Source organism: Anas platyrhynchos, chromosome 2 (assembly GCF_047663525.1).
Source record: "Anas platyrhynchos isolate ZD024472 breed Pekin duck chromosome 2, IASCAAS_PekinDuck_T2T, whole genome shotgun sequence".
In the NCBI taxonomy this organism is placed as follows: Eukaryota; Metazoa; Chordata; class Aves; order Anseriformes; family Anatidae; genus Anas; species Anas platyrhynchos.
In genome coordinates, this window is record NC_092588.1 from 56,734,636 (window position 1) to 56,751,234 (window position 16,599).

The 16,599-nt window shown below is 37.1% G+C and overlaps 1 protein-coding gene across 3 annotated transcripts in view; it reads left to right on the plus strand.

Moving 5' to 3' along the window:
- LOC101798188 (cadherin-7) overlaps positions 1–16,599 on the plus strand; it is a 90,449-nt gene that overhangs the window by 59,139 nt on the left and 14,711 nt on the right. For 2 of the 3 annotated variants that reach the window (XM_027451921.3, XM_027451920.3), the window contains exons 7-9: positions 5,081–5,334; positions 9,638–9,774; positions 15,722–15,843. In XM_027451921.3, the coding sequence (XP_027307722.2) occupies positions 5,081–5,334; positions 9,638–9,774; positions 15,722–15,843 (513 nt within the window). Of the gene's footprint in view, positions 1–5,080; positions 5,335–9,637; positions 9,775–15,721; positions 15,844–16,599 lie in introns of those variants that run through there. The other variant, XM_021271417.4, reaches the window with a different exon arrangement.

The following is a 16,599-nucleotide window of genomic DNA, read 5'->3' on the forward strand; positions in this document are numbered from 1 at the left end:
GCATTGTATGTAACTTTTTGAAAGGCTATGAGATCTGACTCAAGCTGTTTGAAGCCTAGGGAGAAATTTTAGCAGACTCGATTTAAAAAAATAATAATAAAAATAATGTCTGAAGACTCTGTAGAGGGTTGTCATGTCTTACTGTAGCAAGTGACCAGCATCAAGATTTTCCGCTACACAGTTATTGCTCACATTGTCTTAATTTCTCCCCCCAATACACAGCCTGACCACCAATATCATCAAACACTTTGAATGTTATATGAAGAAGTGTGAAAAGAAGTTGCAAAGTATGTACGCATAAAAAAAAACAAAAACAAACAAACAAACAAACACTAAGATACTATTCTAAAACCTGATCTCATTCTAAGAGTAATACTTGCAATTATAAATATGGATGTTTTATGTGTAAGCCTTTGAGTGAAAAGCTATCTTTCTGTTAGTGTTAACATTTCTTTTTCAGCTAGAAAATTTGCTTTCAATTCCATATCAGAGTTTACAATGTAACACCTTGAGCCTTCCATGGTTCCTTTGAGACAAAATGTTCATTTGTTTGATGTAATGCAGTTTTCAATAAAAACAAAACAAAACAAAACAAAAAAAAAACTCAATTGGGCTTAAAAATGGGATTTTCACCTCTGTAAGGTACATTATTACAAAGTTACCATACAGTAAAAAATGAACATTTCTAAAATAGGCTTTCTGTGAAAGATAACTTCATATCCAGTCTCTGTGATATAGATGACTTGTTTTGTAATTTCATTCAGACAGGACAAAATTCTCACCCTTAAAAAAAAAAAAAAAAAAAAAAAAAAAAAGACAGAAAGTAAACATGAGAGCCCCAAAAGGAGAGAATGATGAATGATCCTGCACAAGATCTAATCAGATAACACTAATACACAGATATTAATGAAGCTGTCAAGCTCTATTCACTGTACTGAAGAACTGAAGTATATATTTTCCTTTTAACCTTCAACGTTGATGTAGTGATTTGTAAGCTGCTGACTTGCTATTCTGTTATTGTAATCTGTGCTTTTGTTATGGCAGGAAATAATGAAGATATGATTCACAGGCCAGTTAAAAAATGCTCACTATATAACAAGTATCAGTGATAATTAGATAAGGAGAGAAAAAAAGGAGATCTTTTCAGTTTACTTTTTCAGTCTTCTGTTAGTGTCTGTAGTATGTAATATCTTCATTATATTTTATACGGAATGTCTAAACATTTCCTGTAGGTCAAGAACATTTGCATGCTAACAATATTTTAGAGATTTTGTTTATTTTCCCAGATTATATTCTTCATTAAATATTGATACCTGTTTACTCATCATAGGATCTAGGTATGTGTATCTTATAGGAAGAGATTGAGATTGATGACTTTAGCTTTTGTAGTCATTGTCAAACCCAACAGCAAACAGACTCTGCTGCAAAGAACTAAGAAACAGACAACAGTACTGCCCTTTTATAACTCTACACCATTTGATGATGCAACCCCTGCCTTGCCCATCCATTCTCTTCCTCTTCTAAACACCAACTGTTCCCCACCATATATATGCATACATTAGATTTATATATTTTTTGTTTGTTTGTCTTGTATGAACAGAGAACCTTAGAGCTTTTGTAAACTACTAGCAGCTTTGGGTTCCAGAGAATATCTGAGGGAATCCTCGGGCAGGATTCATTACTGGAAGCAAATGTTTATATCTTCCAGTTCTTGAGACACTCTTTTTACTGGCTGGTGAAAAACATTCATAAGTAGACCAGCTGACTCCTTCCCTAAAAGAATCTTCACTCACAGGAAGCAGCATATCGCAATTTTCTCAGATGTATGTGGCTAAGTTAGAGAAGGTGAAACAAACCTGTTAAAAATATGCATCTCCACTGTCATTAGTTTTCCATCCTTCTCAGTGAAAAAAAGCCTTTCTACTGAATGTGTATTCCCTACCAGTCTAACACTCCTGTACTCTAGTCAAATAAAAGATTATATCTTTCTATATTAAAGAATGAAATATGATGATCTTAGAGTATGTAAGCTTTGTGGTAAGAATTCACATGGAAAACAAATGGTTTTATGACTTTTAATTAAAAACAAAGGCTCTAATTTAGTCTTTTAAAAATCAATATGGAGACCTCAAATATGAAGTCTGCAAAATTTTCATTTAAATTATTATTTCACTATTGGTCTTAGACTGTAAAAATACATTTTATATAATTTGCTCTACGCACATTTTGCATTAATTCAAAATTTTCACAAACTTTTTTTTTTTTTCCTTAGGATGACTTTGGTGTTGACATTCGCATGTCATTAGAAAGTATCTTGTCTGTATCTGCCAAGATTTTCATGTTTGATTAAAAATTTCTGTATCATCCAATTTCAACAGATATTACTGATTAATGAAAACAAAGTGGCCTTCCCTTCTTCACCCTATGCAATTTTAAAGTTAGAAGGGAAATGTGAAAATAAAATAAAATTAAAAAAAAAAAAAGGAAAGAAAATAAAAGAAACACAGTCTAGCTATGCAGTACTAAATTGTTGTTTTGGAGTCACAAAACATAATATATGTAAGAAGAATTAAGTGGAAACATCACTATTTGACTTATTTTGCCTCATAATTTACCGTGTGTTGGGTACTCCTTAGTTTTGTGTTAACAGAAATTAACACTAATAATTCATCCTTTTTATTCAATAGAAAACACATCCAAGTTTAGAATATTCATGCAGCAGACCACAGGTTCAACTTTTTTATAGTGTAATTCAGTTATACAATGTTATTTGAAGCATCTAGGGCAGATTAATAATAAATGGCATGTGATATCACATTTCAATTTCAATTGAATAATAAAATAAGCAGAATCAGGAGTACTGTATAATATTGTTATATTATATATAATACTGTTCTATTTCACTTGAAAACACTAGTTTCTAATAAAAATTAAGTCAGCATAGATTATTTTTTGCCTGCAATGTAAGAGATGTACAGAAGTTGGACATATATTTTTGTTCATTGTAACAAAAAATATATAGTTTTTTATATATATAAGGCTTTTAATTATTATTATTATTATTCATCAAATCTCAGTGTTTTGTCTGTGAAGTTCTTCAGGTTATCGTTTGTTTAGTTCAAACAATGTTTCCACTTGAAAGTGAGAAGAGTATTAACATATTTGCATTTGGTTTTCTTCTCCTTAACCTCTCCACTTATCTGGTTATATCCATTGCTTCATTTTTATCATCATAGAGTATACTTTCTGAGAATTTTTTTATCATTCTAATATCACAGTACATTTGCATTATGCCTTTAAGGTGTGTTCCATAGGACATATTTTGTATTGAAATGTAAAACAAAGATTAAGATTCAAAACAATATCAACAACCTTTAGTAGTAAACACTGACCAGTTGTATATAGAGTATTGACCAGTATCCAGACCCTTCTTTTATGGCATAACCCTTTTTGGAGAACTATGGATACTTCATCTCTGATTCAATGCAGGAAGTAAGTGCTTGCATATCTTGAGGATCATAAGCATTCCTGTTCAGAAAAGCCTTTTGTTGCCACATAGATATTACAAAAGTTCAGTACGTTTCCAAATGTGATATGTTGCAATCATTTTTCATTTTTAAATCCAGGCTGTTTACAGATGTAGTGTAATGTCAGCTTAATCACTGACTTTAAGATGCTCATTTGGGATTTATTTTACTGTAACTCTATGGACAACTTATATTCTTGTATTTGTAGGTCAATAGATGTGTATTTCACCCTGCTCCTCCTCTGAGTGAATACAGGAATGTTTTGTGGATACTCTCAGATTATTTTGCAGGCTCATTTCGGATACTTATGATTTGCTCAGGATCAAAACTGCAGAAACACTTCTAAAATCTGTTTTGTACACTTGGAAACATAGTTTGAAAAGACAGTTGAGTAATTAGACTGCAGTTTTAGAAATAGTTGGGTCTGTTGTTCTTAATGTTTAAACTTGGAATTGCAAAGAAATAATTAGCCAGGCATTTGGTGCAAACTGACAGACTAAGACTGTAGAAGTGGGGTAAATAGTTCTAATATTAATATGATGTTTTCCTTCAATAATTACCTGTGAGGTAAAAAAACTTTTTGCTTCCAAAACATTTTTTTTAATGTTACCGTTATCCAGATCACAGATATACCGTGAGTTCCGGGGGCTATTTTTTTAACTCTAAAGCAGTATTAATTCTAAAGGGAATTCTACTTTAATCAAAGAAAATTAAATTGGAATGAAGATGAAAAAAAAAAATATGTTTAACAGATAAAACAAATGAATCTCCAGGCTGTATCTAAATACAAAATATTGTCATATAAGCAATGTCATGGAATTGATTGACATATTTTCTCCACAAACTTATAAGAACTTGGGAGTAATAGTTTATAGTGCCAATGTTATGCAAAAACAAAACAAAGCAAAACAAAACCATAGTTTTCTGAAAGAGGTGTTTTCACTAGTGAATATTATATAGATTTATCATGTCTGGGTTATATGGCACATTGTACCTGATATTACCTTAGAAAAATACAAATAAAGAGAATTCATTCACAGAAATGAAGTAATGAAAGAGAATTTGGTTCCCAAAGATGGCACACAAAGTTTTGGTATTAACTCAGAGAATTCTGAGTTAATAATTTAATTCACAGGGCAGAATTTTCAGAACTGTCCTTCCCATTAAATTATTGGGAAATGCTTGCTAGGAATAATTATAGTGGAATTAAGAGTATTCTTGAAAATCCCACTCGTATTTCTACAAAATCAAACATGTTTAGGCAATTATAGATTTTCTTAAAAATACTAATACACTGATGAAAAATGACTTTATTATCTCATCATTTTACAGTAGTCATTCAAGCTATGTCAGATCAGACTGAGCAAGACACTACAAAGCCAGTGTTTTGAGAAAGCCGAAAAAAGAGACATCAACTATGTTTTGCCAATCAAAAGTATTGCTTGAATACAAATGGAAAATCTCATTTTATACTCACTGAGTGTTGTGAGTGAGTATATTTTTGCTATAATATTATTGGGTAATAAAATTTCCAAATAATTTTACCTGTATAGGAGCTGGATTTTGAAGCTAAAACAAGCTATACCCTGAGGATAGAAGCAGCCAATATGCATGTTGACCCTCGCTTCCTGAGTCTTGGACCCTTCAATGACATGACAACAGTGAAGATAATTGTAGAAGATGTTGATGAGCCGCCTATGTTTACTTCACGTTTGTACTCCATGGTGGTGTCTGAAGCAGCAAAGGTTGGCACTATCATTGGAACTGTAGCAGCCCATGATCCAGATGCCTCAAATAGTCCTGTCAGGTAATTAGAGTCATAGAATCATCTAGGTTGGAATAGACTTTCAAGATCTCCAAGTCCAACCATCAACCTGACCTACTGAATCCTACTAAATCCTACTAAATCCTACTAAATCCTACTAAACCATGTCCCTTAGGGCCATGTCCACCTGTCTTTTAAATACCTCCAGGGATGGGAACTTCACCACTTCCCTGGGCAGCCCCTTCCAATGCTTGATCACCCTGTCCATGAAGGAATTCTTCCCAATATCCAATCCAAACCTCCTGTGATACAATTTGTAAGACTTCTTAATTGTTTATTTTTTTAACTTTTTTTTTTTTTAAGCGCTTGTTTTGTGATGGAAGATTTTTTGCACTGAAAGCAATTAGATTTTTTGTTTGTTTGTTTGTTTTGTTTCTTTGCACTTACAGAGGGAGAATGAAATATTCTAAGACTTTGCATATTTTAAATTTTATACTCATAAACTGCAGAACCTTTGAAAAATATTTACGTCTGTAAAATAACTAAGTAAATAAATAAATAAATAAGGAAAGTTAGAATTTCAGAATTACAAAGCAAAAATAATCCTTATTATACATATTAATTTATTTGTAAATTTAGAAAGAATCCATATCTATAACAAATCTATATATCTTTTTATAACATTTCTATAACAAATTATGTTCTGTTTAACAATCAGGATGAAAATCTCTTTCTCTCTCTCTCCATTTTGTGTGTGCAGTATGTGCAAGCAAGTAATAGGACTCTTTGACATGGTAAACCAGAATTGATGTCCCACAGAGAAAATGTATTGCTACAAACTCTTTATGTGAAAGAAATGGATAGGACATGACCTCCTGTATTTGCCAGGATGGTTAAAGGCTCTTTTGGCTTTTGTAAGTTCTGCTGCAGCCAAATATCTTCCGTTTGAAAGGGAAGAGATATGAACACTAGAGAAACATAAAAATTCTCAAGGTCTTCTTCCTTTGTCTTGTGTGAAAAAAAAATAAATATCTTCTATAATATAATGTGCAAGAACGTAGGGAACCTGTAGAAAACAACAACAAAAGAATATATATTGATATTATGTTTGTCTGTATTTAGGGAGAAAAAGTTCAGAGAAAAAGACACATCACCTAAATTAAAACACTAATTTAAACACTGAATTATTTGTTAGTTTTGTTATGCAGAATAGTAATTCTAATAGCTAAAAAATAATTAAAAAAAAATGCGAAGGGTCTGGAGCCCATGACTTCAGGGGAATTCTGAGAACTTAAACATCTTCAGGAGTAGGACAATAATACAGTTAAATGTTAGTACTAAGGTTCAGTTGTTGTTATTGTTCATCTAGAGCATACATAGAAAAAGACTTCACAGATACAGAACTCATTTAGATGTCACCTTTTTTGAGATGCTAACTTTTTACATTCATGTATTGAATATGAACTCGTGAGTCTACTGTAGCTCTGTAATTTCTGAAGCAGCAATTTCAGTTGTAAAAATAAAGCATATGTTTCACTCCTAGAGGTGATACAAGTATATATTTGCAGCAGATTCAAAATAGCTGCTTCCTATCATGTATAAACAAGTCCTAGATGGATTGGTTGGCAGGGATTCACTTGTGAAATTTATCTTTGCTGAGCTCTTTCTTTACAGTGGCAGTGTTTTCTGGCACTGATGTTAGCATCTGGTGTATAATATCTGGTTTAGCAGAACCATTTAGAGTAGGATTAAATCCAGTTCCATAAATTAAGTCTATGCTCTCTATGCTTTTGACTCCTGTGTAAGGATGAATTTATTGGCCAAGTTTTGGTTATTTTTTAGAATTTCAACATCAAAAAAAATACTATATCACAAGCTTAACAGACATCTAGATTTCTTCGGCTTCAAAGTTGTCTGGAATTTGAAGGAGATGAAAATAAGAAATAGTGAAAGTTTATCTCTATGCTTGTGAACCTACTATATATGTTGTCAGGGCTACTGACAAACTATATAATTTAAAGATGTCCTGCATCTGCTGTGATGTAAATCACAGACCAGATGCATAAAAATGGAATGTGTTAAGGAAGATTAAAGCATAATAATTTTCATGATCTACTTAAGAACTTTAAATTATTAATCTATAAATAAGTGCTCCATATTCCAAACATTGGATTATATTGATAGATTAAAATTTTTGGTTTGTTACAATTCTGAAAGTGTAGCAATTGCAAGATCAGACAAACTTAAAACCATGTCTTGACAATACTAAAATAATTAAAATACTAATATAATTAAAATAAAGAAAGAAATAAACAAAAAGAAAATGAAGTTATTTTATATGGACCTGAGAACTATTGGTGTTTGAACTACCTTAAATAAAGGATTTAAAACTCCTGCAGCTCAAAGATTTTCAAGTATTAATGGCCACAAGGAATTAAAGGATTAGGAGTGCTTAAAATAGTTTTTCAGAATTTCAACATGGATACAGTAGTTGTAAATAAAAGTTAAAGATAACTGCTTGGGTCCTATGCATAAAAACTACTTTTTCTTCTTTCACTACAATATGTTGTCTAATTTACATAGCTTGTTCTCTTGCATTCTCCCTTCCTTCCTTCCTTCCTTCCTTCCTTCCTTCCTTCCTTCCTTCCTTCCTTCCTTCCTTCCTTCCTTCCTTCCTTCCTTCCTTCCTTCCTTCCTTCCTTCCTTCCTTTCTTTCCTTCTGTCCTTTTTATTGTTTTCTTTTATTGTTTTTGTGCATTCTTTTTCATTGTTAGCCTCTTTCTCACTTCTCTCTCCCTCTCTGTTCTTTTACTTTCCCCTTTTCTCTCTTTCTTACTATGTTTTTAAGAAAGTCCTTTGGATTTTCAAGTTATGTAGTAACAGTGTTAATAATTAGGAAATGTAAAGGCTGGCAAGAGATTGAATCAAAACTACTGAACATGACATGATTGATTACATAGCAGAGGAAACAGGCATATTCCCCAGGGGAACCTTATCAAAACTAAACAAAACAAGGGAGGGGGAAAACAAACAAACAAACAAACAAACAAACAACAACAACAACAAAAACAACAAACAAACAAACAAAAACTACTGTTTACTTAGAAAAGAAGAAGAAAAGTGAAAGAGGGAGAGTTTAAATCCATGAAAACTTCTATTACTGTTGTCTTTATGACTCCTTATGCCTTTCTCTTACTGTGAGATAATGCAGTAAAGCAATTCTTAATGCATAACAAGTCTCTACTCTAGACATTTTGCAGCCAGGAGGGTTAGATATAATCACAATACAGCAGAGTAGAAGCTAGTATATTACAACACAGAACAAGCAAATAGTGCTGTCATATCATTATGTCTGGGAAGTCCTGTCTTTGCACTATCTTCCATTATTCTTTCCTTCCACATTGTTCAAAGGTTTTGATTAACGCTATATCAATAATCTAATATATCATCAGTGTGACAGTAATTGTAATGATCAAACTTGGTCTCAGACATTTTAATTCATTTTGAGTGTAGGGAAGTGCTCTGAAATACTTGATCTAAATGATCTAAATGACACTGCAAGAATCTGACCCAATATTAAGCCAAATATCAAGAATACTATAGTTTTAAATCTAACACTGCCTAATCAACTATCCCTTTCTCTCAAAAGGGATATAAGCAAAATACCCACAGGAAGTCTGACCTTTTCACTTATGCAATTTTCTATTTGCTAAGGAGCTAGTTCTCCCTTCCTAAAACAAGTTTGGAGGCAAAAGATATGCTAAGACAAAGAGTCTAGAGCATAAGCCTGTGTTTGTCAAATGACAGTTAAGCACTGGGAGCTGAAGGTGATGACACGCAATCCCTTGACTTACTCTACATTATCTTTCTTTTCTTTTCCCCGCCCTGGCAGCTCTGGGTGACTCAGGGGCTCTATTGCTGTTGATAGAAAACCGTGCTCAGGCTGTCAGCCCCCATGGGATCCATGCCTTACTGGTACAGCCACACAGCAAACTTCCAACTCTTCTTCTTGTTAGCTTGGGCTCAGTAGGATGCTATTCCATAAGTAAATGAATAGCTGCTTTACAATGGAGAGGGTGATAGAAAAGAGAGGGGAAAGCCTATAATCTTGCTTAACAGGTCACTGTGGTAATGGAGCCTGACACTGTCAGCATAGGTCACTGCCTGTGTGGTCTTGCCTTTGCTTACAGCTTTCCTTCTGCTAATAACCTAGAGAAACTGGACAAAACCAATCCCCAAATGGGGAAACAATGGAAACACTTTCTCTCTAATGAGAAATCAATGAAACATTTCTACAAGCTTTAATTGAACATAAATCAAAAGTTTTCATTCATTCTTCACCTAGGTACTCAATAGATCGAAACACAGACCTTGAGAGGTATTTCAATATTGATGCCAACAGTGGAGTCATTACAACTGCTAAGTCTTTGGACAGGGAAACGAATGCTGTTCATAATATCACAGTCTTGGCTATGGAGAGTCGTAAGTAACAATTTAAAGATTTTATTAGTTGTTTATTTATAAAAGTTCAGGTTTAGTTGGGATAAGCTGCACAAAGTGAAAATATGACAATGTTTCAAAACATGGCAGATAATTCTTCTTACTCAATGTAAAAGACATGTATGTGATATAAATACAGAAATACAACAGATTAAGCATTTACACTTTCTTTTGCCTCACACTTCATGTATTTTTTTGACTTTAGAAAAGCAAGCACAAAAGAAGCTGAAAATGTCAGGAGTCTCAGACTAAGTATAATTAGAGCAAAAATGATACGAAATAGAGGACAGCAGTTAACTCCTCTTAGTGATGACACCCAGGTTGATTTCTGTTCATCAATCACAACACTCTTAAAAAGGATGAAGTAAAGGACATGTCAATACCTATGTTATTTTACTTTCCTGAATCTCAAGTAAGATGGTAGAGGATATTTAGTAAACAATATTTTTTTATGGTGTAAGTTGAAAAAGGATAAAGAATCAAACTCTTCAGGTACGTACAATAATTCTGTATGAAAATTTAAACCTAAACTTGTTCAGCTCTGAATACATTCTGTGAAATGTGGTTCTTCAAGAACTGCTCCAACATGGGTTCATACCATGGAGTGCAGGCCATCAGGAGTAGACTGCTTCACCACAGGTCCCCCAAGGGCCACAGTTACTGCCAGAAAAACTGCTCCTGTGTTAGTTCCTCTCCACAGGTTACAGCTTCCACCAGGGCACCCACTGCAGTGTGGAGTTCTCCATGGGCTGCAGGGGGACATCATGCTTCATCATGATCTTCTCCATGGTCTGCAGGGGAATCTCTGCTCCAGAGCCTGGAGAATCTCCTCCTCCTCCTTCTTCACTGACCTTGGTGTCTGCAGGGGTTCTTTCTCTCACATCTTCTCACACCTTTTCCAGATAAAAAAAAAAAAAAAAAAAAAGACATTGTGAACTACCATAGGCAAGGATGCTACTCACTAAATCAGGTTGCCCAGGGCCCCATCCAACCTGGTCTTAAAAACCTTCAGGGATGGGGCATCCACAACTTCTCTGGCCAACTTGTTCCAGTGCCTCATCACCCTCTGAGTCTAGATCTCTAATCTAAATCTCTACTCTTTTAGTTTAAAACTTTTCCCCCCGTTCTATCATTATCTGATTGAGCAAAGTCACTCTCCATCTTTTTTATGTAAGACTCTTTTAAGTACTGAAAAGCTGCAATGAAGTCACCCCAGAGCCTTCTCTTCTGTAGGCAGAACAGCCCCAGCTCTCTCACCCTTTCTTCATAGGAGAGGTGCTCCAGCCCTCTGATCATCCTCATGGCCCTCCTCTGGACCTGTTCTAACAGATCAACATCCTCCTCATGCTGGGGGCTCCAGACTCCAAGTGGGGCTTCCTGAGGGCAGAGTAGAGGGAAACAATCACCTCCCTGTACTGGGTCTGGCTGGAATGTTAACTTTCCCAGCAGCAGCCCATACAGTGCCGTACTCTGTACTTGTAGCTGGAACAGCAGTGTTATCACACCAGTGTTGTGTCTACTGCTGAGCAGCAGTGGCACAGCATCAGGCCTCTCTCTAACCCTCCTAGGGGGTGGGCAAAAAGTGAGGAGAGAAACATCACCAGGGCAGCTGACCTAAACCAATCAAAGGGATATTCCATACCATGTGATGGCACACTCAGCAATAAAAGGTGGAAACAGGAAGAAGAGGGGAGGGGTGGGCTCTCATTGGGAAAACGTCGGTCCTCCTCTCAAACACTGGCTGCGTGTGTTGAGGCCTTGCTTCAAGGACGTGGTCAATCATCACTCATTTGTGGGAAGTAGAGAGTAATTTCTTTCCTCTGCACTTCCATATAGCCTTCATTTATTTTGTTTGTTTGTTTTCCTCCCTTCTTTTTATTTTTTCTTTTCCCCTCCCTTTTCCCCTTTCCCTTTTTATTTCCCCTTAGTTAAATTGTTTAATTCATGGTAGTCTTTATTTAATTGTTATTATTATTTCCTTTTAATTAAATTATCCTTATCTCAACCTGCGAGTTGTTCTTTGCTTTACTTCTCCCCCTCCTCATCTAAAGGAGGGGGAGTGAGAGAACGGTTGTGGGGTTTAGCTGCCCAGCACGGTAAAACCACCACACTCCCTCGACCTGCTGGCTACTCCTCTGTTGATGCAGCCCAGGATGCAGTTGGCCTTCTGGGCTGCAAGTACACACTGGTGGCCCATGATGAGCTTCTGCCAGTACCCCCAAGTCCTTTTCTGCAGGGCTGCTCTCAGTGAGTTCTATACACATGTCCAGGATTGTCCAGACCCAGAGCAGCACCTTGCACTTTGACTTGCTGAACCTCATTAGGTTCACGTGGATCTAATCCTCAAGCTCGTCCAGGTCCCTTTTGACGGCATCCCTTCCTTCTGGTGTATCAACTGCACCACTCAGTTTGGGGTCATCTGCAAACTTGCTGAGGGTGCACTCAATCTCACTATGTCACTGATAAAGATACTGAACAGTACCGATTCTAGGACAGGCCCCAGTGGCACACAACTCATCTCTGGCCTCCACTTGGACATAGAGCCATTGACCACCACTCTCTGGGAGGAGCCTTCAAACTAACTCCTTATCCACTGAATGGTCCACCCATCAAATCAATATCTTTCCAATTTGGAGGCAAGGTTGTCACGTGGGACTGTGTCAAAGGCCTTACAGAAGTCCAGGTAGATGATATCAGTAGCTCTTCGTTTGTCAACTGATGCAGTCACTCCATCATAGACGGCCATCAGATTGGTCAGGCACAATTCACCCTTGGTGAAGCCATGCTGGCTGTCTTGGATTACCTCTTTGTCTTGCATGCCTTGCATGTGCTTTGACATTACTTCCACGAGGATGTTTTCCATGATCTTGCCTGGCACAGAGATTAAGCTGGTATTCCATTCTACCCTTTTAAAAATGGGAGTGATGTTTCTCTTTTCACAGTCACTGGGTCTTTGCCCAACTGCCAGGACTTTTCAAATATGATGGAGAGAGTCTTGGCAACTACATCATCCATTTCCCCCAGGACCCTGGAATACATGTCATCAGGCCCCATAGACTTGTAGGTGTTCAGTTTCATCAGGTGGTCTCGAACTTGCTGTTCACTTACAGTGGGTGAGACTTTACTCCCACAGCCTCCATCTATGGGTGCAGGGAAGCAAAATACTTGGCAAGCCTGACTGGCAGTGAAGACTGAGGCAAAGAAGTTGTTGAGTACCTCTGCCTTCTCCATGTCTGTTATTATCATTTCACCCTTCTCATTCATCAGAGGGGGTACAAATTCCTTGGCCTTTCTTTTCCGAGCAATGTAATTTTAGAATCTCTTCCTGTTATTTTTTGCACCCCTTGCCAAGCTCAGTTCCATCTATGCCTTGGCTTTCCTTGTCCCATCCCTGCATATCCGGACTGCATCCCTATACTATTTCCATGCCATGTGTCCCTGCTTCCACTGTGTGTGCATTTCCTTCTTAGACCTCAGTTTGACCAACAGGTCCTCGCTTAGCCATCCCAGTTGTCTGCCCTCCCTGCCTGCTTTTATTCAGAGGGATGGAGAGTTGCACTTTAAGGAAAACATCCTTAAAAAGCTGCCAGCTCTGCTTAGCTCCTTTGTCCCTAAGGATGGTGTTCCAGGGGATCACAGCTATTAGGTCTTTAAATAGCTTGAAATTTGCTGATTCAGAAGTTCAGGGTCCTGACTTTGCTCCTTGCCAGGCCTGTACTCCTCGAGATCACAAACTCAACTAGGATATTGTCAGTGCATCCCAGACTGCCTCCAGTCTTGACCTCTTTAATCACAGAATCATAGAATATCCCGAGTTGGAAGGGACCCACAAGGATCATTGAGTTCAACTCCTGGCACCACACAGGTCTACCCAAAATTTCAGACCATGGGACTAAGTGCACAGTCCAAACGCTTCTTAAACTCCAACAGGCTTGGTGCAGTGACCGCTTCACTGGGGAGCCTGTTCCAGTATGCCACAACCCTCTCAGTGAAAAACCTCTTCCTGATGTCTAGCCTAAACACTGCCTCAGCTTGACACCATTCCCGCGGGTCCTATCACTGGTGACTAAAGAGAATACATAGGTGCCTGCCCCTCCACTCCACCTCATGAGGAAGCTGTAGACCGCAATGAGGTCTCCCCTCAGCCTCCTCTTTTCCAGGCTGAACAGGCCAGGTGACCTCAGCTGCACCTCTTACGTCTTCCCCTCTAGGCCCTTCACCATCTTTGTAGCCTTTCTCTGGACACTCTCCAACAGTTTTTCATCCTTTTTGTACTGCGGTGCCCAAAACTGCACACAGTACTCGAGGTGAGGCTGCTCCAGTGCAGAGTGAGACAATCACTTCTCTTGACCAACTAGCAATGCTGTGCTTGATGCACCCCAGGATACGGTTGGCCCTCCTGGCTGCCAGGACACACTGCTGGTTCATATTCAACTTGCTGTCAACCACAAACCCCAGATCCCTCTCCATGGGGTTACTCTCCAGCATCTTATCACTCAGTCTGTACGTATACAGAGGTACAGACTGAGTGATGACAGACTGGGTTGCCCTGTCCCAGGTGCAGGACCCAGCTCCTCTGCATTGCTGAACACCAAGTCCAGCAATAATTCTCCTCTCGTTGATTTTTCTAATACCAGAAAGTTATCCTCAACATGCTCTAGGAATCTCTTGTATTGCTCACAGCCTTCTGTGTAGTTTTCTCAGTAGACATTTGGGTGGTTGAAGTCCCCCATCAGGATGAGAGTACACGAGCGTGATGGTTCTTATAGTTGAAGCAAGAATGCCTCATCCACAGGCTTCCCTTGAAAGGGTGGTCTGTAGTAAACCCCAACCACAAGATGTCCTTTATTGGTATGGTCCTTAACTCTCACCTGCAAGCTCTCAGCCTGTCTGTGGCTGTTTCTCAGAGGCATCTCTTCATGATCAATCCCTTCCCTAATGTAGAGGGGAACACCCCCTCCCTTCCTTCCCTGTTTATGGCTTCTGAAGAGTTTGTATCCCTCCATTCCAGTTTTCCAATTATGTGATCCATTGCACCACATTTCCATGACAGCAATCAGGTAATATTTGTCTAATTAAGCTATGGTTTCCAATTCCTCTTATTTGATTTCCATGCAGTGTGTGTTGGTGTAGAGGCACTTCAGCAGGGTATTTCTTTAAAAACTGCTAATATTTAATAAAACATAAAATATTTTATAAAATTTGTTTGCAGTATATTGTTTGAAATAGATATATCTTTTAATGTTTGTGCAGTTTTTCTTTCTGCCCTGCAATCTCACTCATGTCACCACCTACGATGTTTCTGTTCCTTGCTCCAAACCAGAAGTGTTATCTTGCAAAATAGGTGTAGTAGACACTTATGTCCATTATGTTTAGTCCACCAACTATCTACTGTTTGAGATTAAATTATGACATTAGGTCTTTCACAGACTTGTATTTTAGCTAGAGATGTACATCAGTTTGAGAATATGATTCCACTTCAGTTTTGCTTGGAAATACACCTCTTTTTTTTTTTAACTTCTTAATAGCCTGATCAGTTAGAGTTGCAACATATTATTTCATCCATGATATCTGGGCTATTCCTAGTTTGAATAGTGTTGTTTTGGTTCACTGTGCACCCTGGGTGATGGTTCTACATCACTGTGCTCTTATCTTTCCATATGATGTAAATTAATGTTTTTATTAGTGAGTTAGATTTTCAGCTTATCCCTGAAAGTAAAACCTCAATTACATTTATGCTGTTGGAAAACACAAACATTGTTTTCTTTTTGTCCAAAAGATCAAACCAAGAGCTTCCTTTGTCTTTCTAGAAGGGATTGTAATTGATTTGACAAGCATATGCAAAAGAAAATTGCAAATGGAAAACATACTGACCCAAAGCATAACTCTCAAGGAGCTCTATTTCATTGTATTGTTGGCTTCTTCTCAGAGAATCCAGCACAGATTGGGAGAGGATATGTAGCCATCACCATCCTTGACATCAATGACAATGCCCCTGAGTTTGCCATGGAGTATGAGACAACTGTCTGTGAAAATGCTCAACCTGGACAGGTATGGCTTTATACTTTTTAAATATTTACTTTTATCAGATAGGTAGTCATTCAGTTCAGAAGCCTGACAGCTTTAAGATAAAATATAATCTGTTTATGAGAGTAAAAACAATGTTTTGATGTGCAGCACAAGCAAATTTTACTCAACTCCTAACATATCCACCCTACTTTTGAAGAAAAAGATGCAGATATAAAAATAATGTGTTCGAGGTAGGGTTAAAAGGCTCCAAATTTTCTCAAACTAACTTAAAACCTACACAAGTAGGTTCCCTTACAACATAACTGACACATTTTTAAGCTCACCAAAATGTGAGTAACATTAAGAATATATACTTCCTCCTAATTTTACTGGGAAGTGGGAAATCTTAACATGGAGTTTATTCTGAAACTATACCATTCCTAAAATGAGCACATACTTTTATTTCCCTTAGGAAATATAGGTCAGAATTTCACAAAACATATTCCTACCAAACTGTTTTTAACTCCCAACATGATTTACAAACAGTCCTAGACTTAACTAACAGCATCTGGTATTGGTTATCTTTGGTGTCTGTCATATTTTAGCTTTTCCAATTTGGTATTTAAGGCCTAAGGAAATATATGTTTTCTAATTCTCTCTTCTCTCTCCCAGAAAAGTAGTAGATGTCTCATACATATAGATCCCACATAGTCCCTGGGAGGCTTTGCACTTTCGGGCCTTCTCCCAGAATATTTTCCTTTCTGTGGGAGATGTTGTCTATTATATATTTCAAAAGTA